Source organism: Bison bison, unplaced genomic scaffold, assembly GCF_000754665.1.
Source record: "Bison bison bison isolate TAMUID 2011002044 unplaced genomic scaffold, Bison_UMD1.0 scf7180017864088, whole genome shotgun sequence".
NCBI classification, from domain to species: domain Eukaryota; kingdom Metazoa; phylum Chordata; class Mammalia; order Artiodactyla; family Bovidae; genus Bison; species Bison bison.
In genome coordinates, this window is record NW_011494660.1 from 805,390 (window position 1) to 827,958 (window position 22,569).

At 38.1% G+C, this 22,569-nt stretch overlaps 1 protein-coding gene across 2 annotated transcripts in view; it reads left to right on the forward strand.

Moving 5' to 3' along the window:
- UGGT1 (UDP-glucose glycoprotein glucosyltransferase 1) overlaps positions 1–22,569 on the forward strand; it is a 111,428-nt gene that overhangs the window by 50,407 nt on the left and 38,452 nt on the right. Inside the window, exons 18-23 of one of the 2 annotated variants that reach the window (XM_010837951.1) lie at positions 2,379–2,543; positions 14,458–14,578; positions 18,079–18,177; positions 19,454–19,477; positions 19,971–20,065; positions 22,078–22,284. In XM_010837951.1, coding sequence (XP_010836253.1) covers positions 2,379–2,543; positions 14,458–14,578; positions 18,079–18,177; positions 19,454–19,477; positions 19,971–20,065; positions 22,078–22,284 — 711 coding nt within the window. The remainder of the gene's footprint in view (positions 1–2,378; positions 2,544–14,457; positions 14,579–18,078; positions 18,178–19,453; positions 19,478–19,970; positions 20,066–22,077; positions 22,285–22,569) is intronic. The other variant, XM_010837952.1, reaches the window with a different exon arrangement.

Genomic DNA, 22,569 nt, shown 5'->3' on the forward strand with positions numbered 1-22,569 from the left:
ACTGGAGTGGATAGCCATTCCCTTCTCCAGGGATTCTTCCTGACCCAGGGATCAAACCTAGGTTTCCTGCATTACAGCAGATTCTTTACTGTCTGAGCCACCAGGGAAGCCCAATCTGTATCTAACTTTCCCTAAATAAGGTTCACAGAAAGTGGTATTTTCACGTGTTGTCTTTTATGCACTGAAATCTTGATTTTGCTGAAGAATCAAGTGAGAGTATCACAAACCCAGCTCCTCAGTCGTTTCTCCCATTTGGCCATTTGCCTCATCTGTACTAGTTAGTGGGCCTTCTCATATAAACAGGTCATAATTTCCAGCTAAGTAATCGCATACTTTCAAGAGAAGATTATTGTGAGATTCTCAGAAGTTCTAAGAATCTAATGATCAATAAGATTCTTTAATTTTTTAAGATTTTTGCAGGACATGTACCCTTCATATGAAAAAGCCCAAGGAAAATAGATTTTTTTGAAAAGAAAGAATAAGTGCATGTTTTTTTAAAGGAGAAATGAGTACAATTGGCAAATGTGATTATATTTACAGATATCTGAGTCTTTTGTTATAAATCTGAAACGTTGTTATCTTCTGTGTTTGATATCTGAAAGAAGTAATTGTTTCTATAACTAAGGAGTACAATTAAAGTAGATCTTTTGAACTGAAGAGCATATAGTCTGATAGGTGCATATTTGTATCTTTTAAAGCCAAAGTAAGAAAAGTTCTAAATTATTCATGCCAACATTTTACCACTGGCATATAATCTCTGAGTCTTTATTAATCTCAGTTATCTTTTTATGAATGGCTCATTTGTGACTTTGTAATCAGTGTTTCAAAATTGTGTATAATTAGCATTTTTAGCGATCGGTTTCTAGAAATTCTCACATAAAAGTTTTAAGTGTGACTCGGATTATTGGCCTGCATTCTGTTGTTTAGTCTGATAATCTTTTTGCAGGTTGTGAAAATGGAAAGTCAAAACATCTCCCTCCCACTCTTGACTTTTACTCAATTACCACTTTCAGAGAAAGCCAATGTTACTTACTTCCTATTGTTACTGAGAGTTATAGTGTGGGTTTTGTTTTGTTTTCTTGGGGAATCCATCAGTAAATTTTCAGAGCTCAAAGTATATTAAAATTGGGTGTCTAGGAACTTCTTTGAAATAGGTGAGATGTCAAAGAACAGAATTAATATAAGTTTTGGGGGTGTACCTTTGAAAGGTTCTAACACTGGCATAGAGACGTGGCAGAGATCAACCTAGAATGGTATAGAGAAATGGTGCGCTCACAGTCTTTCTCGCCGTGCCCTGTTATAGTCCATCATCGAAGTCTGTAGTATCATTTACCACTGTGGCTAGATCTGAAACTAAGCTTCTGACTAGTATCAGTTACCACATTTTTCTATTCGTGCTATCTCAAAAAGTTATATACTTTAAATTTCTGCTATTTTCAGAAAATATCAGTTATAAGGTGTTTAACAAGGATGTCTTATAAACTTTTTATGTCTTGGGTAATGACATAGTTTTTACTCTAAAAACTTAGTCTTGAGTCTGTGGTTGGTATCTGGAGGAATGTACTTTATAGATTTTTGGAAAAGTCTCAGATGTATTTTTTCACCTGGTATTTCCCTGCCAAGGAACTTCTTCTGTCCTTGAGAAGAAAAGAAAGACTGAGCTTAGTACACTATAGAGTGATTTTTTGAGCACTGTCTTTTCACCAGCCTTGTTTTGGTTTCTGCAGGGGTAATTTCTTTTTTGGTGATAGGGACCCTTTTAAATTGAGAATTGGATGTAAATATTTCATCTCAGGTTATCTGCCCAGGAGCACTAATAATTTATGACAGTCTATAGTAGTGCCACCCATTATGGTAGTCTCTGGTCACGTGGGCTTTTAAAATGGAAATTAATTAGTTTCCTGTGCTCAATAGCTACATGTGGCTAGTGGCTACTGCATTGAACAGTGAAGATAGAATATCTCCATCATTGCAGAAAGGTCTGTTGTGTAGTTTGGGCTGTAATATATATAATTCAGATCTGTTAGCCTGGGCTGCTTAAAATTACCCTCATCCCCACCTTCAACTACTTCTTGATTTATAAGGTTTTGTGGTTTTATTAAACCTCAGTAGTTTAAACTCAAATTTACCTAGTAGGATATTAACTATGATGTTCTTTATATATATATTTAAATTAATTTTTATTGGAGTATAGGTGATTTATAATGTTGTTAGTTTTTTATGTATTTTGAAAATAAGTTTTCTACAGTTATCTCTTGGATTCTATATTTCTGTTGATGTTTTTTTCTTGTTAGAACATGTATATGTCAAAAATACGCTTTGTTCCATTTTTCTCAGGAATGACAAAAATATCCTGTTTGTGGTCCCATGTGTTTCAGGAAGCAAGAAGTTACTATGAGCAGACTGGAGTTGGCCCACTGCCAGTTGTCCTGTTCAATGGAGTGCCCTTGGAAAGGGAGCAGCTAGACCCTGATGAATTGGAAACCATTACAATGCACAAAATCCTAGAGACCACAACTTTCTTTCAAAGAGCAGTGTACTTGGTAAGTAGTGTTTCGGGTAGATTTTGAAAGAGAATGGTTTGCTTACATTTTTGTAGTCTCTGTATTAGGCATTAAAGTTCTTGAAGTATCACTGTTTTCTGTACCACTCTCAACTGATTTGTAGACTCCCAGCAAATTCTGGGAGTGGAAATATTCATGAGACTTCTGTACATTGTTTTTGAAATAACTAATTTTATTGGCTTTAAGATTAAATTTTATACTAAAAATTCCTAAGAACTTAGCCATTCTTAGAAACATTTATTCTACTTCTAAGGGATTTTGACATAGAGAAATTCAAATATGCCATATGTGTGTGTGTAGTTATTGTTGACATCTAACTTACATGCCATAAAAGTCAACCTTTTAAGGTGGACATGCGGTAGGTTTTAGTATATACACAGAATTATGCAGCTGTCACCTTTGTCTAATTTCAGAGCATTATTACCCCTAGAATAAACCTGACACCCAGTAGCAATTGCTTCCCATTATCCCCTACCCTACCCCCTGACAACCATCAGTCTGTTTTCAGTCTGTGTGGATTTCCTGTTTGGATAGTTTATATAAAGGGATTCAGGTAATATCTGGTCTTTTGTGATTGATTTCTTTTACTTAGCATAATGTTTTCAAGATTTATCCTTGTTGGAGCATATGTCAATACTTCATTCCTTTTATCACCAAATAATAGTTCCTCCAATGGACAGGCTGTGTTTTGTGCATTTATCAGTTGATGCATATTTGGGTTATTGCCACTTTGAGGCTACTGTGAATAATGCTGCTGCTTGCTATAAGCGATCGTGTAAAACTTTTACTGTAGACATGTTCTCAGTTGTCTTGGATATATACCTCGGAGTGGAATTGTGTGTCAGTTTAGTTCTATTTTTAACAGTAATTCTGTTTTTAAGAGAGCTGCCAGACTGTTTTCCAAAGCAGCTGCACACTTAAACATGTATACAGGTTCCATTTTTTATACTTGGTATTCTCTGTCTCTTTGGTTATAGGCTAGTGGGTGTGAAGTGGTATCTCATGGTGGTTTTGATCTGCATTATTCAAACATGAATGATGTTGAGTGTTGTTTCCTGTGCTTATTCACCATTTATTTCCTCTTTGGAGAAATGTCTATTCAGATTATTTGCCTGTTTTTAATTGGGTTATTTGTTTTATTACTGTTGAGTTATAAGAGTTATTTATGTATTCTGGATATGAATTACTTATTATATGTATATAATTGTCAAATATTTTCTCTCATTTTCTGGTTTGTCTTTTTACTTTCTTGGTAGTGTCCGTTTACTTTTTTTGTTGTTGCTTGTACTATTTGTATCATATGTAAGAAATCTTTACTTAATCCTAGGTAATGAAGATTTCTGTTTTCTTCTGAGTATTTTATAGTTATTTCTCTTAATGGTTAGTTCTTTGATCCATCCTCAGTTAATTTTTGTATGTGGAGTGAGGTAGGAGTCTATCTCTTTTTCCATGTCCAATTTGAGACATGCAGCTGGATATCTTTGAACTATTCAGTTAGCTGCCCCAGTACCATTTTTGAAAAGAATAGCCTTTCACTGTTAAATTGTCATGGTACCCTTGTCAAAAATAAATTGCCCACTAATGTATAGGTCTATTTTTAGACCGTCTGTTGTTTCAGTTAACCTACTTTTCCTATGTAAGTACCTCACAGTCTTGATTATAATCATAATCAAGTTTGAGTTTTCCAACTTAGTGTTTTTCTGTTTTTAAGAATGTTTGGCTCTTTTGTGAGTATTAAATGTATAAACATATGAATGTGAAATATATAAATGTATACTGAAGCAGTCTCTATAATAGCAAAGAATGAGAAATGATTTAAATATCCAACAATATGGTGGAACACAATGCAGCCATTAGAAAGACGTTAACTAAGACCATCTAAAGACATGTCTACAACATGTTGCCACGGACCAGCAAATGGATTATATAAGGTAGTGTGGCTAGGCTGATCTTATTACTGTGTATATGTGAATGTGTCTGAGTAGGTGACATAAGTATATGTGTGTGTGTGTGTTAGGCTGGAAATGTGCTTAGTCACCCAGTCATGTCCAACTCTTTGTGACCCTGTGGACTGTGGCCTGCCAGGCTCCTCTGTCCATGGGGATTCTCCAGGCAAGCATACTGGAGTGGGTTGTAGTGCTCTCCTCCAGGGGATCTTCCCAACCCAGGGACTGAACCCAGGTCTCCCACATTGCAGGCAGATTCTTTACCATCTGAGCCACCAGGGAAGCCCAGGCTAGAAATAAATAACTCAGATGAGCAGCTTTTTCATGGACAGCATGGCGAGATCACAGATGATTGTTTTTCTTTGAACTCTTCTGTATTTATCATATTTTCATCAATGAATATGTACTATGGTGCTAATTTGAAGTAAAGAAGTTTTTTAAAAAGCCTTAGCCTGTTTACCGCCTGACAGGAAAACTACTCAAGCACAGAGAAAACCAACTGCTTTATAGTTTTAAGATTGAAATTATATTAAAAAAAATCAGATTTGAGTTCAAAGTGAGCTTCAGACAAGATAATTATGTGCCCACTTCCCTGGTGGCTCAGACGGTAAAAGCGTCTAGGTACAATGCAGGAGACCTGATTCGATCCCTGTGTCAGGAAGATCCCCTGGAGAAAGAAATGACAACCCACTTCTGTACTCTTGCCTGGAAAATCCCATGGACAGAGGAGCCTGGTAGGCTACAGTTCATGGGGTGGCAAAGAGTCGGACGCGACTGAGCGGCTTTGCTACACTTGTGGTTTTAAAACTCATTGTGTGGTTTTGAGTAAACATTACAAATTTCAGCTCACTATTTGCTAAAATGAATATTTTTAGAAAGGAACTTTTCCTAATCACATTGATTTACATGAACACCTTTGGTTTTCAATCTACTCTTTTCACTGGGCTCCTGTCTATGGTCAGACATGCCCCATCTGCCATTTTGCATCAGGCCAGCTTACAAGACAGTTGTCTATAAAATTTGTAAAATCCCTAGTGAAATTTGATTAACTAAAACCTTAATTAATCAGTCATGTAGGTCTTTGTTTTTTAGGAGAAAGATCAAAGAAAGAGGAAATAAAATATTAGAGACTTAAAGCCGACAAAAAGCCCCTGAAACTCAGCTTTACACGTATGCTTTGTGCTTGTTCCATGTTCAGATGAATCTTAAAATTCCAAACACAAAGAAACCCGAAAAAGCAGGTGAAAGAAAATTAACATAGCCCCAAATCTCTGATTTAGCCACCATATTACCAGTCTTTAATGCATACACAAAATAGATGCATGCCCATGTGTATATATACTCATATATCTGGGAGGAAGATGATGGCTGGGGGTGGTCGTTTCCTCCTGAAAGTTTGTACCTGGAGTATTAATATTTGAAATGTACCGACAATTTTAAGTTTCTGGAGATGGAGGCATCATTTCTCCTTTGGAGTAGACTTCTAATGTTTCTAGAAAAAGTCCCAGTCTGGGCTGTTTAGTTCCCAAATATAAAGGACTTGGCTCATATACCAAGAGAAAATGTCAAAGTCACCATAAATATAACTGTTGTTGTATTCTGTGATGTGGCTACTAATGGGAACAAGGCTATTCTTTAGCCTGACTGTGCCCTTAATCTGTCAGGAAAATGATTTTTATGTAAATAAAACTTTGGATTGGACTGTTAGTATTCCTTAAAAAAAAAGAAGGTTTGGCTTTTCTGTGTCCCTTTAATTCCCTATGAATCTTAAAATAAGCTTGTCAGTTTCTACCAAAGAGAGGCCATTGGGATTTTAATAGTAATTGTGTTGAATCTGTAGTTCAATTTGGGGACTATTGATGTCTTAACTGTAGTGAATCTTCCAACCCATGAATGTAGGACGCATTTCCATTTACTGTCTTTTAATGATGTTTCATAGTTTTCGGTGAAGAAGTCTTAGACTTTTGTTAAACTTATTCCTTAGTATTTTATATTTTACTCTTTTTGGTGCTGTTGTAAATGCATTGTTTCTTTAATTTTGGGGTAGTTTATTTGTGAACTTGAACTTGTTTATTAGCTCTGTTAGTCTTTTGTGTGGGTGCGTGTAGATTTCTTAACATTTTCTGTACATAAATCATTGTCATCTTTCAAATGACAACAGCATGCCTAGAGTGAAACTCTTGAGTTTTTCCTACTTATAATATGTTACATTTTTTTTTTTTGCAACAAATTACAGTATTTCTACTCTCTTAGTTTTCTGCTTTTCAAGACATCAAAGTATGACTTACTGTACAGATATTTCAGGACCCCAAAGCAATGTATAGACAGAAAAAAAATCTCAGTATACTTAGGGGTTCTCAGTAGCTTGAGAGGGAAATCAAGGTCTGGCATTCTTATAAATGATGATTATTAAGACTGATCAAATGGAAAGACTCAAATGATTTGTCAGTTTTGAACTGTGTATTAAATTATTTACCACAAATTCCCCTGGTTATTGTCATAAGAGTAAAAAAAAAAATCTCCCTCTGTATCTAGTCATCCATCTACCCACCTTCCAATAATAGGTAATTACTGTTTTAAGTTTCTTCTGAGTTGTTCCAAAACATTTTTGTATCTATATGCTAACAGTGAAAATTTACTCCTTCCTAACCTTTATTCAAAGTGGTAACAAATTATTAATGCATAACTATACTACACCTTGGTTTTTTTCACTTAACAAAATACGTAAGTCTTTCTAATTTGGTGTATAGAGTATTCTCAGTTTTTTTTAAGATAGCCATGTAGTGTTTCATTAGTAAGCAACTTTGCCCCACTTGGCAGCACATTTGGCAATATATAGAGATATTTTTTGTTGTCATAGTTTGGGGAGGAAAGAGGTGCTGCTGGCTTCTAGTAGGAGTGAATCAGGCATGCTGCTAAACCTCGTGCAGTGCTCAGGACGTCCCTTCCCTTCCAAAACAGCAGGACATCACCTCCCTTTCCAAAGAGTTATCTAGTCCAAAATGTCAATAGTGCTGAGATTGAAAAACCATTTTGTGGATATACCCTCACTGCATTTCTCAGATATATAAATTAACATTTTCCATCAAAACTGGGAACTTTTTACCCTTTATTTCTTCTATTAGTCTTTTGGTTTGTGATGACTTCTGACACAACACTGCCCAGAGTTAGGACATAGTCCTAACAAATTAAGGACATAGTTCTTCACAAGATTGTCTTTATTTTAGACACTAGACATAAGTTCAGAGATCCTCAGGCCACCCTTACTTATGATCAAATAGCTACAAATGCAGGTATCCCCTCAGTTATGATAATTTGCTAGAATGGCTTACAGAACTCAGGATAGTGTGGTTTTTACAGTTAGCATTATTAAAGTAATAGAATATGTATCAGAAGCAGCCGAAGACTGAGGAGCACACAGCAAAGCTTCGGAAGGTTCCAAATGTAAACCTTCTATGTCTTTTCCCTGTGACGCCAGGTTATATTATCCTTCCAGCTCTTTGATGTGGGATACGATTGTTCTGCAGTGTGTGGGTCGTCTGCTTGGTGGCTCTACGGTGGGGTTACTGGGGACCTCCTCCAAGAGGGCTTATGCCACAGGCTGTGTGACTCAGATCTGCCACACACAGAGCCCCTGCCTCTGCGACAGGCCCCTGCTGACCTGCACCTTCACAGGAGACTCTCAAACACAGGTCTGGCTCAGTCTCTGTGGGGTCTCTGGGTCCTGGTATGCACAAGGTTTTGTTTGAGCCCTCCAAGCATCTCTGGTGGGTATGGGGTTTGATTCTAAACGTGATTTCACCTGTCCTGCTGCCTTGCTGGGGCTTCTTATTTGCCTCTGGACACGGGCTATCTGTTTTTGCTGGGATCCAACATTTCTCCTGTCAGTGGTGGTTTAGCAGTGAGCTGTAAAAAAAAAAAAAAAAAGGCAAAAGGCAAAATAGTTATCTGAGGAGGCCTTACAAATAGCTGAGAAAAGAAGAGAAGCTAAAGGCAAAGGAGAAAAGGAAAGATACACCCATTTGAATACAGAGCTCCAAAGAATAGCAAGGAGACATAAGAAAGTCTTCCTTAGTAATTAATGCAAAGAAATAGAGGAAAACAATAGAAAGGGAAAGACTAGAGATCTCTTCAAGAAAATTAGAGATATCAAGGGAACTTTTCATGCAAAGATGGGCACAATAAAGGACAGAAATGGTATGGACCTAACAGAAGCAGAAGATATTAAGAAGAGGTGGTAAGAATACACAGAAGAACTGTATAAAAATGATCTTCGTAACCCAGATAATCACGATGGTGTGATCACTCACCTAGAGTCAGACATCCTGGAATGTGAAGTCAAGTGGGCCTTAGGAAGCATCACTACGAACAAAGCTAGTGGAGGTGATGGAATTCCAGTTGAACTCTTTCATATCCTAAAAGATGATGCTGTGAAAGTGCTACACTCAATATGCCAGCAAATTTGGAAAACTCAGCAGTGGCCACAGGACTGGAAAAGGTCAGTTTTTCATTCCAATCCCAAAGAAAGGCAATGCCAAAGAATGCTCAAACTACTGCACAATTGCACTCATTTCACATGCTAGCAAAGTAATGCTTAACATTCTTCAAGCCAGGCTTCAGCAGTACATGAACTTCCAGATGTTCAAGCTGGGATTTAGAAAAGGCAGAGGAACCAGAGATCAAATTGTCAACATCCATTGGATCATCAAAAAAGCAAGAGAGTTCCAGAAAAACATCTATTTCTGCTTTATTGACTATGCCAAAGCCTTTGATTGTGTAGATCACAACAAACTATGGAAAATTCTTAAAAAGATGGGAATACTAGACCACCTGACCTGCCTCCTGAGAAGTCTGTATGCAGGTCAAGAAGCAACAGTTAGAACCGGACATGGAAAAACAGACTGGTTCCAGAATGGGAAAGGAGTACATCAAGACTGTATATTGTCACCCTGCTTATTTAACTTATATGCAGAATACATCATGTGAAATGCTGGGCTGGAAGAAGCACAAGCTGGAATCAAGATTGCTGGGAGAAATATCAATAATCTCAGAAACACAGATGACACCACCCTTATGGCAGAAAGTGAAGAAGAACTAAAGTGCCTCTTGATGAAAGTGAAAGAGGAGTGTTAAAAAGCTGGCTTAAAACTGAAAATTCAAAAAATGAAGGTCATGGCTTCCAGTCCCATCACTTCATCACAAGTAGATGGGGAAACAAGGAAACAGTGGCAGACTATTTTTTGGGGCTCCAAAATCATTGCAGATGGTGACTGCCGCCATAAAATTAAAAGATGCTTGCTCTTTGGAAGAAAAGTTATGACCACCCTAGACAGCGTATTAAAAAGCAGAGAGATTACTTTGCCAACAAAGGTTCATCTAGTCAAAGTTATGGTTTTTCCAGTAGTCATGTATGGATGTGAGATTTGGACTATAAAGAAAGCTGAGTGCTGAAGAATTGATGCTTTTGAACTGTGGTGTTGGAGAAGACTCTTGAGAGTCCCTTGGAATGCAAGGAGATCCAACCAGTCAACCCTAAAGGAAATCAGAAGGACTGATACTGAAGCTGAAGCTCCAATACTTTGACTACCTGATACGAAGAACTGACTCCTTGGAAAAGACCCTGATACTGGGAAAGACTGAAGGCAGGAAGGTAAGGGGATGACAGGATGAGATGATTGGATGGCATCACCGACTCAATGAACATGAGTTTGGGTAAACTCTGGGAGTTGGTGATGGACAAGTAAGCCTGGCGTTACAGTCCAAACGGTTGCAAAGAGTAGGACACGACTGAGCAACTGAATGACTGAACATGTTGGGTATTTCCATCCGGGGAAGTTCAGTTAAGTTTTGGCGTCCAGATGTTTTACTGGGGCTTCCTTATGTAGCTGCTGATCAAAAGCTTTTAGGTTTAATTAGGTCCCCAGTTGTTTTTTGTGTTTATTTTCATTATTTTAGGGTCACAAAAGATCTTGCTGTCATTTATGTCAAAGAGTCTTTTTCATGTGTTTTCCTATAGTGTCTGGTCTATACGTTTAGGTCTTTAATCCATTTTGAGTTTATTTTTGTGTATGGTGTTAGGTAGCATTCTAATTTCATTCTTTTACATATTGCTGTCCAGATTTCCCAGCACCACTGATCGAAGAGGCTGTCTTTTCTGCACTGTTCCTGCCTCTTTTGTCACAGACTAGGTAACATAGGCTTGTGGGTTTATCTTTGCACTTTCTATTCTGTACCGTTGGTCTATGGTTCTGTTTTTGTGCCAGTACCATATTGTTTTGATTACTGTAACTTTGTAGTATCATTTGAAGTCAAGGAATCTGATTCTTCCTCCTCCATTTTTCTTTCTCAAGATTACTTTGGCTGTCCAGAATCTTTTGTGTTTCCACGCAATTTGTAGAGTTCTTTGTTGTAACTCTGTGATGAATACCATTGGTAATTTGATAGGAATTGCACTGAATCTGTAGATTGCTTTGGGTAGTATATTCATTTGCACTACATTGAGTCTTCCAATCCAAGAACATCATATATTTTTCCTTCTGTTTGTGTCCTCTTTTGATTTATTTCATCAGTGTTTTATAGTTCTCTGAGTTCAGGTCTTCTGCTTCTTTAGGTAGATTTATTTCTTAGTATTTTATTCTTTTTATTGCGATGGTAAATGGGATTGTTTCCTTAATCTCTATTCTTTTGTTGTTTGGAATCTAATTTCTGTGCATTGCATTTTCTATGCATGTAATTTCTGTGCACTAATTTTGTACCTTGCAACTTTACTTCTGTTTCATTGACTATGCTAAAGCCTTTGACTGTGTGGATCACAACAAACTGGAAAATTCTTAAAGAGATGGGAATGCCAGACCACCTTACCTGCCTCCTAAGAAACCCATATGCAGGTCAAGAAGCAACAGTTGGAACTGGATATGGAACAGACTGATTCCAGATTGGAAGAGGAGTACATCAAGGCTGTATATTGTCACTCTGCTTATTTAACTTATATACAGAATACATCATGTGAAATACTGGGCTGGATGAATCACAAGCTGGAATCAAGATTGCCAGGCGAAATATCAACAACCTTAGATATGCCACACTAATGACAGAAAGTGAAGAGGAACTTAAGAGCCTCTTGATGAGAGTGAAAGAGGAGAGTGAAAAAGCTGGCTTAAAACTCAGCATTCTAAAAATGAAGATCATGGCATTCAGTCCCATCGCTTCATGGGAAATAGGGAAACAATGGAAATAGTGACAGACTTTATTTTCTTGAGCTGCAAAATCACTGCAGATGGTGACTGAAGCCATGAAATTAAAAGATACCTGCTTATACGAAGAAAAACTATGACAAACCTAGACAGCATATTAGAAAGCAGAGGCATCACTTTGCTGACACAAGATCCATCTAGTCAAAGCTATGGTTTTTGTAGTAGCATGTATGGGTGTGAGAATTGGATCATAAAGAATGCTGAGTGCTGAAGAATTGATGCTTTTGAACTGTGGTGCTGGGGATGACTTCCTGAGAATCCCTTGGACACAAGGAGATCAAACCAGTCAATCCTCAAGAAAACCAGTCCTGAATATTTGTTGGAAGGACTGATGCTAAAGCTAAAGCTCCAGTACTTTGACCTCTTGATGCAAAGAGCTGTCTCATTGGAAAATACCCTCATGGTGGGAAAGATTGAGGGCAAAAGGAGAAAGGGGCGACAGAGGATGAGATGGTTGGATAGCATCACTGACTCAATGGACATGAGTTTGAGCAAACTCTGGGAGATAGTGAAGGACAGGGAAGCCTGGTGTGCTGCAGTCCATGGAGCTGCAGTCCAGAGTCGGATATCACTCAGTGACTGAACAACAACAGCAGCCTCACCATATTCACCGATTAGTTCCAGTGGTTTTCTGGTGGAATCTTAAAGGATTTTCTGTGTATAGTACTGCAAACAGTGACAGTTTTACTTCTTTTCCAATTTGTCATCCTTTTATTTTTCTTCTTTGGTTGCCATGACGAGGACTTCCAAAACTATGTTGAGTAAGAGTGGTGAGAGTGGCCATTGTTGTCTTGTTCCTGATCTTAGGGGAAATGCTTTCAGCTTTTCACCATTGAGAATGGTGTTTGCTGTGGGTTTGTCATATCTGGTCTTCATTATATTGAGGTAGGCTCTCTCTATGCTCATTTTCTGGAGAGTTTTTTTTTTTTTTTTAAATAAATGGGTGTTGAACTTTGTCAAAAGCTTTTTCTACACCTTTGAGATGATCATATGATTTTTACTCTGTTAATATGATGTATCACATTGCTTGATTTGCATATATTGAAGAATCTTTGCATTCTGGGATGTGCAGATGTGTGAGATTCAAAGTGTGTATAGAGATATAAATGAAGCAAAATTGTCACTTAAACATTCCTGTTCCTCACTGTTCATTTTTCTTTCTGCAAACAATCCCTGTGTGTGTGTTTGTAGGTGAACTCCATTTAAAGGTATGTATAATTTTCATAGATGTTGCCAAATTTCCTTCCTTCAGTTAGGCTTTTATCATAGAGACCAAAGTTATATACACGGGCTTGCATCTATACTGAGTCATTGAGTACCTTTGTAAGTCTTTTGAATTGTGTAGTTGGTTTGCTGCTGCTGCTGCTAAGCCACTTCAGTCGTGTCCAACTCTGTGTGACCCTATAGATGGAAGCCAACCAGGCTCCCCTATCCCTGGGATTCTCCAGGCAAGAACGCTGGAGTGGGTTGCCATTTCCTTTTCCAATGCATGGAAGTGAAAAGGGAAAGTGAAGTCGCTCAGTCGTGTCCGACCCCCAGCGACCCCATGGACTGCAGCCCACCAGGCTCCTCCATCCATGGGATTTTCCAGGCAAGAGCACTGGAGTGGGGTGCCATTGCCTTCTCTGGTAGTTGGTTTGTATGCTCATTATTGGCTTATAGTTTGAGATTTTGTATGTGAGTTATTGCTCTTGAGATAAGTAGCCACAGAAGATGCCTGAATGGATTTTTTAAAGACTTGACTGTGTATATTTCATTCACATCTGTTTCCCCTGAAAATCATGTTGAAGTATGGTTTTGTGTGAAATATTTTCAGTGTGAAAGTTTATAAGTTTACACAGCCACATATACTAGATCACCTTCATGAAGTACAAGTATTTCTATAATATGAGAAGCATGAAAGGGAAGAGTTAATGATAAATGATTTCTTTTTCCCCAATGTAATTGTGACCCTAGAAATACAGGATTATTTGGATGCCTGAGATTGAAAAAGGCTTGGGGTAATTTTTTTTTTTCAGAGAATATTAACTGCTTTAGTGAAGTCATTTGGCTTTGTTCTTTAGAGAGAAGCTTACTGTGAGTAGATCTCAAGGTGGGTTTTTGCTTGTGTTAACTCCAGTTTCTCAAGCTTGCTTGTTTCTATGGCAAGATCGAATAAACATGGGTTTGCATTTCATATGCACTTCTCATTAGCTTTGTGGCTTTGAGTAAGTTATTTAACCTTACTGTACCACATCTTGCTCACATTGTCGAACAGATTAGAAATACCGTACATAAAGAGCCTGCTTGGCAACGACAAGAACCTATAACTTGGTTATATATATATATATATATCTCCCTATAACTTGGGATAACTTCTATTTTTAGCTGTTACTAGTTTGTCAGAAGATAATATAAAAATGATTTTTTAGCTCCTAATAAATCTATTGATCAGTGGCTCAGTGGGTAAAGAATCCACCTGCAATGCAGGAGATGCAAGAGACACAGGTTTGATCACTAGGTGGGGAAGATCCTCTGGAGAAGGAAATGGCAATCCACTCCAGTATTCTTGCCTGGAAAATTCCTTGGACAGAGGAGCCTGGTGGGCTGCAGTCCATGGGACCACAAAGAGTCTGACATGACCGAGTGGCTGAGCACTACTCAGATTTGTTTAATGTGCTTCTTGCCTGCATCCTGTCTCTTTTTTTCCTGTAGGGTGAACTGTCCCATGATCAAGATGTGGTAGAGTATATCATGAATCAGCCAAATGTTGTTCCACGAATCAACTCTAGGATTTTGACAGCTGAGCGAGAATACCTGGACCTAACAGCAACCAGTAAGTAACATTTCAGGAACACTTTAGGCTTTTTTGATTTGTCTTTCAAAATCCTGTATTTATTGGATTGTAATGTTCAGAAGATAATCCAAGATTGTGACACGATTTTGTTTAAACTCTTTGTACCTTGATTTCATTATATGAGCCTCTAAATTTACAAGAGTTTCCTCCAGAGGAGAGAAATTCTTCCTGGATAAATCTTTGTAAACTCTGAAAGTTATTCAATGTCTTTTAAATGCCAGCTAAACATAGGCAGTAGATGGTAGGAATGGTCCTGGATTATTGGCTTTCTTACAGTCCTAAAGCTCTTAAGCAGCTGTTTTCTTCCTAGTTCTGGTGTCAGTTTCAGCAATAATGTTGACAAATATCTCAGAGAGCTTTACTGTGTGGACTTAAGAATGCCTTTTTAACAAATAAAGCTTCATTGAGAAATACCGTACTTGCCATAAAAGTCAACCTTTCAAATTGTACAGTTATAATGTGTACTGTTTTTAGTATATTCTCAAAGTTGTGTGATCATCACACTGTCTAATTTTAGACTCCTCCAAAGGAAATGATGTACCCCGTTAGTAGTCCCTCTTCTAGTAGTAGTCCATTTCCCACTTCTCCTGTCCTTCAGCAACTACCTAATTTAGTTTCTCTTTCTATGGATTTTTCTGTTCTGGATATTTTATATAATTGGAAGTTTTTTGTGACTGGCTTCTTTCACTAAGCATAAAGGTTTTTAAGGTTCATCCACGTTGTAGCCTGTCTCAGAACTTCCTTTTTACGACTGATTCCTTTTCCATTGTATAGACAGGCCATACTTTGCTTACCTGTTCCTCAGTTGATTAATGTTTAGGTTGTTTCCACAAGAATACCTTTTTGTAGCTCATGAAACTGAATACCGGAAAAACAAACAACCTAGTCAAAAAGCGGGCAAAATACATAAACAGATATTTCTTCAAAGAAGACATACAGATGGCTAATAAACACATGAAAAGATGCTTAACATCACTCATTATTAGAGAAATGCAGATCAAAACTACAATGAGATATTACCTCGTACAAGTCAGAATGGTCATCATCAAAGATCCACAAACAATAAATGCTGGAAAGGGTGTGGAGAAAAGGCATCCCTTTTGCACTGTTGATGGGACTGTAAATTGATACAGCCACTGTGGAAGACCGTATGGAGATTCCTCAAAAAACTGGGAGTAGAACTACCATATGACCCCACCATTTCACTACTTGGTATATACCCTGAGGAAACCAAAATTGAAAAAGGCACATGTACCCCAATGTTCACTGCAGCACTGCTTACAATAGCTACAGCATGGAAGCAACCTAGATGTCCATCGACAGATGAGTGGATAAAGAAACTGTAGTACATATATATATATGTATATATATATAAAATGGAATATTACTCAACCATATAAAGAGTCACGTTTGAGTCAGTTCTAATGAAGTGGGTGAACCTAGAGCCTATTATACAGAGTGAAGTAAGTCAGAAAGAGAAACACAAATATTACATATTAATGCATATATCTGGAATCTAGAAAAATGGTGCTGATGAACCTGTCTGAGGGCACCAGTGTCTGAGGGCACAGATGCAGAGAGCAGACGTGGGGACATGGATGGGGGAAGGAGAGGGTGAGATGCATGGAGAGAGGCATGGGGGCGCACACACGCTACCACGTGTGAAATCGACAACCAGTGGGGATTTGCCCTGTGACTCAGGGGCTCAGACTGGGGCTCTGGAACAACCTGGAAGGGCGGGAAGAGGGGGGTGGTTAGAGACGGAGGGGACACGGGCACACCCATGGCTGACTCGTGTTGATGTATGGCAGAGGCCAGCTCAGTATTGTGAAGCAGTTTTCCTTCAGTTAAAAATAAGTAAGTTTGGAGAATGAACAAACTGAAACAATGCCTTGTTTAGAAGTTAACCCCAGCTGCAGCTTGTTCTTTGCCTTTGCTGGAGACTGTGGAGGCCACTGTGACGAACTGCAGGAAATGACATGGAGCTATCATTATTTGCTCAGGAAATCTCACGGGGAAGAAAGGATGTGTTAACGGTGAAGTCAGAACCAAGTGTATTCGTTGTGGTAGTTGAGTACGATAAATATATAAATCTATTTGTGATTGGTACTTGATTGCGGCTATCTCTGTTCTACTTGAAACTAAATTCCTTTTCTTTCAGGCAGAATAAAATGGTTAAATATAGGCAGAGGAAAAATTCATATGTATGCTTATATTTGAAAAAAAAAGGTAGTTAAGAAAATGCTTTTTTACCAGAAGAATTAGTAGTGCAAGGCAGGCAGTGTTATGAATCTTCATCCTGTTTGTTGTTTCCATCATTTTAAATTAAGCTGTAAAGAGTTATCTTTGGAGTATTGATGAATAAGGAACGTAAAAACAGCTCTGTGTTTTGGGATATCTTTCTCCACTGAGTGTTAACACCCTTACCTGTGACATGATGCCAGTCCCCAGTGGCAAGGACGTAGTCGCTTGGTGAGCGTTGTGAAGCTATTGGTGAAGGAGTAACTGGCATCCTCCTAACCCAGTGGTTATAGCTCCATCATCTACACTGCTCTTGGCCTTTGCTGTCCTGCAACCAAGTTTTAAGGCCATGGTACTTCCTCCCCTCCCCTGCATATAGCCAACAGTATGAATGGATTATGTCTGTCATAAATCGCTTACCATTACTAGAACATTGATTGAGCAGATTGTAGGCCTTCGGTGTGCTTTCTTTAATGAAAAGATAGATGGGTGAGGGTGGGCAAGCAAGCTGTGCTTGGAGGGTAGGGCAGAAAGCAGGGTGTTTGTATTGGGATGTGAGTAATGCAAAGACCTGGGATGATTGCTAGAGATAGAGGGTTTATGATACCAGGCTGGAGACCACTTTGTAGGTAGGAAGAAATTATGAAGTATTTAGAGCAAGAGAGTGACTTGATAAAGCTGGAATTTTGGTAAGAGTAATCTGAGGGGAAATGATTAATAAGAGCAATTGCACATAGGTACTAATAGGAAAAATATATATCTAAAAATGACCTCTTATTTCTTTTAAGGTTAAAAATGTTATTATGATAGAGATGAAATAACTAAAATATGCATTTTCTTATATTTTCTCTCCCATTTATCTCCTCTTATGCCCAAATAGAATAGGGAAGTGTTTACTGTAGGGATGGACTATGGAAAGGAGAGATGAAGTTAAAGTCTCTTTAAAAGATCATCCTCTAGGTATAAAGTGAAAAAATAGGAATAAAATTAATTTAAATAATCAAATTAACACATATATGAGAGTTATATGTCAGATGGGTACATTTTCCCTTTGTGTCTTAAAATATGATTAATGAGGTAGGGGTCATGTTGTTAACTTGTTCAATGAACTTGGAACAATATATTTTGCTCGTGCATTTTGTTAAAACATATGTTATGGTCAAATCAGACTATCAGTTGAATGTTAACATTAGCTTGAATTTAGGCATATTAATTATAAATCTAATTTTTTTTTTCAGATAACTTTTTTGTGGATGATTATGCTAGATTTACCGTCTTGGATTCCCAAGGCAAGACTGCTGCTATAGCCAACAGTATGAATTATCTGACTAAGAAAGGTAATTCATTTTACGCTTACCTTGGATTCAACTTTTTTTTTTTTCTTAGTATCTACAAAAATTTAGTGTCTGTTGAGAAAGAGATACCATAATTTCTTTTATTTTTTTGTATAATTATTTGAGTCTAGAAATTACCTATTTAAATTTAATTTTTATATATATTTGAAAATTCAGATGTTGTCTATAAATTTTATGTGCTGTGTGTGCTGTGCTTAGTCGCTCAGTCATGTCCAACTCTTTGTGACCACATGGACTGTAGCCCATCAGGCTCCTCTGTTCATGGGATTCTCCAGGCAAGAATACTGCAGTGGGTTGCCATGCCCTCCTCCAGAGGATCTTCCCAACCTAGGTCTCTTGCATTGCAGGTGGATTCATTACTGTCTGAGCTACCAGGAAAGCCCAAGAATACTGGAGTGGGTAGCCTAACCCTTCTCCAGGGGATCTTCCTGACCTAGGAATTGAACCAGGGTCTCCTGCATTGCAGGAAGATTCTTTACTGGTTGAGCTACCATAATAGACATAAAAGGCAAAAAGAAAAATTTTTTCATGGTTCAGAATGGAAAAAGAATTATGTAAAAATGGTTTAATGGATTGCAGATTGGTTTGACTCACCTCTTCAATGACAACATTGGATTAAATTTTGGGGATTTATAGATAAGTGAAGTCAAAGTCGCTCAGTTGTGTCCGACTCTTTGTGACCCCATGGACTATACAGTCCATGGAATTCTCTAGGCCAGAATACTGGAGTGGGAGGTCTTTCCCTTTTCCAGGGGATCTTCCCAACCAGGGATTGTCTCCCACATTGCAGGTGGATTCTTTACTAGCTGAGCCGCAAGGGAAACTTGATTCAAGAAATCCTTGTGACCGTTTTTAAGCTGATTTTGATACAGAGTTCTTTATGCAGATCAAAATTATGTAAAATGATACCCTTTTAATGAAAGACAGATGTTTTCCCTCTCTGGTTACATTTATTACCCTTTTAAAGCACCAACTGTCATTTAAGGTAGCTATTTTTATTACCATTGTAGTTTTCTCCCAGAGAGAAGTTCTGGCTTTTCAAATGTATATTTAAATACAGTCCATTGCTCCATTTGGTTCCTCTAAGAAATTGATTCCGAGGAGTCCTTGTATAGTTCTGTAACACAAATGGGACTAAGAACCAGAAAAAAAGCATAGAGGATGTTGGGCATTATTTAAAATTTGTCTCTTAAGTTGGCATTAATTAGAGAAATGACATTTTCTTTTTTTCTACTCTTTTTCCTTTACTTTTGTCCAGGAATGTCCTCCAAGGAAATCTATGGTAACTTTAAACTTCAGAGTGTTCTATTCCTTTTATTTATTTTTTATTAATTATCTTATGTGGTTCAGGCACTGTTATAATTCAGAATTTATCGCTACTTTATTGGAATGTTTCTGGAACCTGTGGGTAACAGATAAATTATCAATGCAGATAAGTTCTGTGTGTTTGTAAAGAGTTATATTTTAGAAAGTTACAAATGAATATGATTAGAGACTATCATATGTTACCCACACTCTCAAAGACTTTTTCATTTTACATGCTAACAGATGCCCAAACCAAAACAGAATTAATAAATGCATGTTTCTAATTTCTAATTAAGCCACATGGAAGGTTATCATGCTTTCATTCTAGTATCAAAGTTTCGCTGCTTTTGCTTTGTATCTTTATTTTTTGCATGGTTTGCAGAAATTACTTGACTTAATAGCAATACTGAAACATAGGATGTGCTTTCTCCCCTCCTCCCACTCAGTATGTTGTGTTTGTTTTTCTACAGATGATTCTTTTATTAGACCAGTAACTTTTTGGATTGTTGGGGATTTTGATAGCCCTTCTGGAAGGCAGTTGTTGTATGATGCTATTAAACATCAGGCAAGTATCTCCTACTTCAGTCTGTGTCTTTGTTTGAGGCTGCAGTATCTTCATGAGCATCTGTGTGCTGATAACATTCTGGTGGGGAGGCTGAATCCTGCATTTTTAGTGCTTGGGGAGAAGAAGCATTGTTTTCTCAGAGGTCTGGCAACTATTGAGAAAGCCGAGAAGACTGCAACATTCTTTTTTTTTCTTTAAAAAATTTATTTGTTTATTTATGGCTCTGTTGGGTCTTTCGGGCCTCCTCTTCCTTGCAGTGCACAGGCTTCTCATTGCAGTGGCTTCTCTTGTTGCAGATCATGGGCTCTAGGCTGCAGCTCAGTAGTTTTGGCAAACTGGCTTAGTTGCTCCACAGCAATGTGGGATCTTCCTGGAGCAGGAATCGAACCCACGTCCGCTGCACTGGCAGGCAGAATCTTAACCACTGGACCATCAGGGAAGTCTGGGAATAGATTCTTTTAGAGGGAAAAATAACGAGATCTTCATCATAGACAAGTTTTTAATTGTACTACTGTTCATGCCCTTGCTGAAGAGATGCTGCAAAGTTCATTTTGTATATATGTGGAAGAGACAGAGTCCTTACCTTGACAGAGGTCCAGATATGGGAAAAATATTAACCAGGCACATCAGCGCCTATGTAATAGAAGTTGGTGAAGGCACGCAGAGGGATGCACATACAGGTGGCCTGAAAGCTAGGCAGGGTATCACCTATAGAAGTGGACTGAATAGCAGTGGTGAACAGTTGAAAAAATATCACCTCTTCTAGAGATCCTCATTGTCAGAGAGAGAGTTGTTACATTTCCTGAGTAGTTTCAGATTGGATCTTCATCCAGGTTTCACACCCCTCCGACCTGTGTCCCTTTACCACCCTGTGTCCTAAGCCTAAGGAGGCTCACTGAAATACTGATGTACTGAGTGCCTTTATTGTCCAAAGGAACAGACTAGATGGTGTGGTCAGTTCAGAGTTGTATTTGTGAGCAGTCCTGGAAGGATGATATATGTATAATGCATTCTTAAATTGATAAAGCTTGTGTGGTGGTAAAGTGGGAGAACAGGGAGGGAGTAACTGAGGTGACACATAGGTTCAGAAGACAAGCACACATTAACAGGATGTACATTGTCAACGTGTGACCACCCCCCAGGTACAGAAGTAGTCACCTCAAAGTATGGCCCTGCCTGCGGCCTCATCACTATCCCTCTCCGGTCCCTCTCCTCACAGCCTAGGCTTGCCTGTTACTTACTTTGTTTAAATAGACTCTTACAATATTAACATGTGTTTGTTTGCACTTGATTTCTTTGCTCAACATTTTTGAAATTTATCCATGGCTTTACAAGTAGTGGTAATTAGTTCTTTTTCATTGTGCAGTCGCTGTACCACAGAGTTTTGTTTGTTTAGTCTGTTTGATGGACAGTTGGTTTGTTTCTAGTTTGGGGCTAGAAGAATGCTGCAGTGAATACTCAGGTACATGTTTTTAGATACACATCAGTATGAATGATGCACATAAGTATGAATTTCTGTTGCTATGGCCCTTTTTTGTTTTTTTTGGTCCTAGATATCTTCTTCCACATGAATTCTTGACTTTTTACCCAAGGAGAGGTTAATTTTTGCTAGAAATCTGTAAATCTGTAAAGGGTTTGCGCAGAGCCCTTCAAGAGGGTTGTGACTTGTGGTAGTAAAGATGGGTGTAGTTGGGATTCACATGCCCAAGTGAGGCATAACATGCATAAGAAGAATGCAAAGTGTGTTGGGAAAATACAGGACTCTGACAATCTGTAATGTATTCCATATTTACAGAGATGGCAAGAAATGAATTGGAAAGGTGGGTTGGGGGCCAATTCCTATAAGGGTTTGAATGCCTAGTTACAGCATTTTAATTTTATTTGGTATGCAGAGGAGAACGACTGAAGACTTAAGTGTTATTTGCTACTTATGGAATATGACTGATGTTAATGCTGCTTTTTAAGTTCAAGACATCTACCATATAACTCTTAATTTCCCATTTTGTAAATAGAAATCCAGTAACAATGTTAGAGTAAGCATGATCAATAATCCTAGTGAAGATATAAGTTATGAGAAAACTCAGATCTCCAGAGCAATCTGGGCTGCTCTCCAAACCCAGACCTCCAACTCTGCTAAGAACTTCATCACAAAAATGGCCAAGGAGGAGACTGCAGAGGCCCTGGCCGCAGGAACTGACATCAGGGAGTTCTCTGTTGGGGTAAGTCTGTGTATTGCACGAAGCTGCCTTGTTCTGTTATTTAGAAGTTCATTCCTGTGGGCTGATTTGTCCTGTTCCTGTTGATGTCAGGATTTGTGATTGTAGTTCTGAGCTCAGAGAATATTTTTTAGTTGGAAGAGCCTTTTCAATAAATAACAATTCTGTGATTTTCCCTTTACTTCACTTGAAACTTACTAGGTTTCATGTGTATACATGAGTTTATGTATGCTTTTAAGCACAAAGCCATTGGTTTTGTAAGTTTTTAAAAGGCAGGGTTAATTTAAA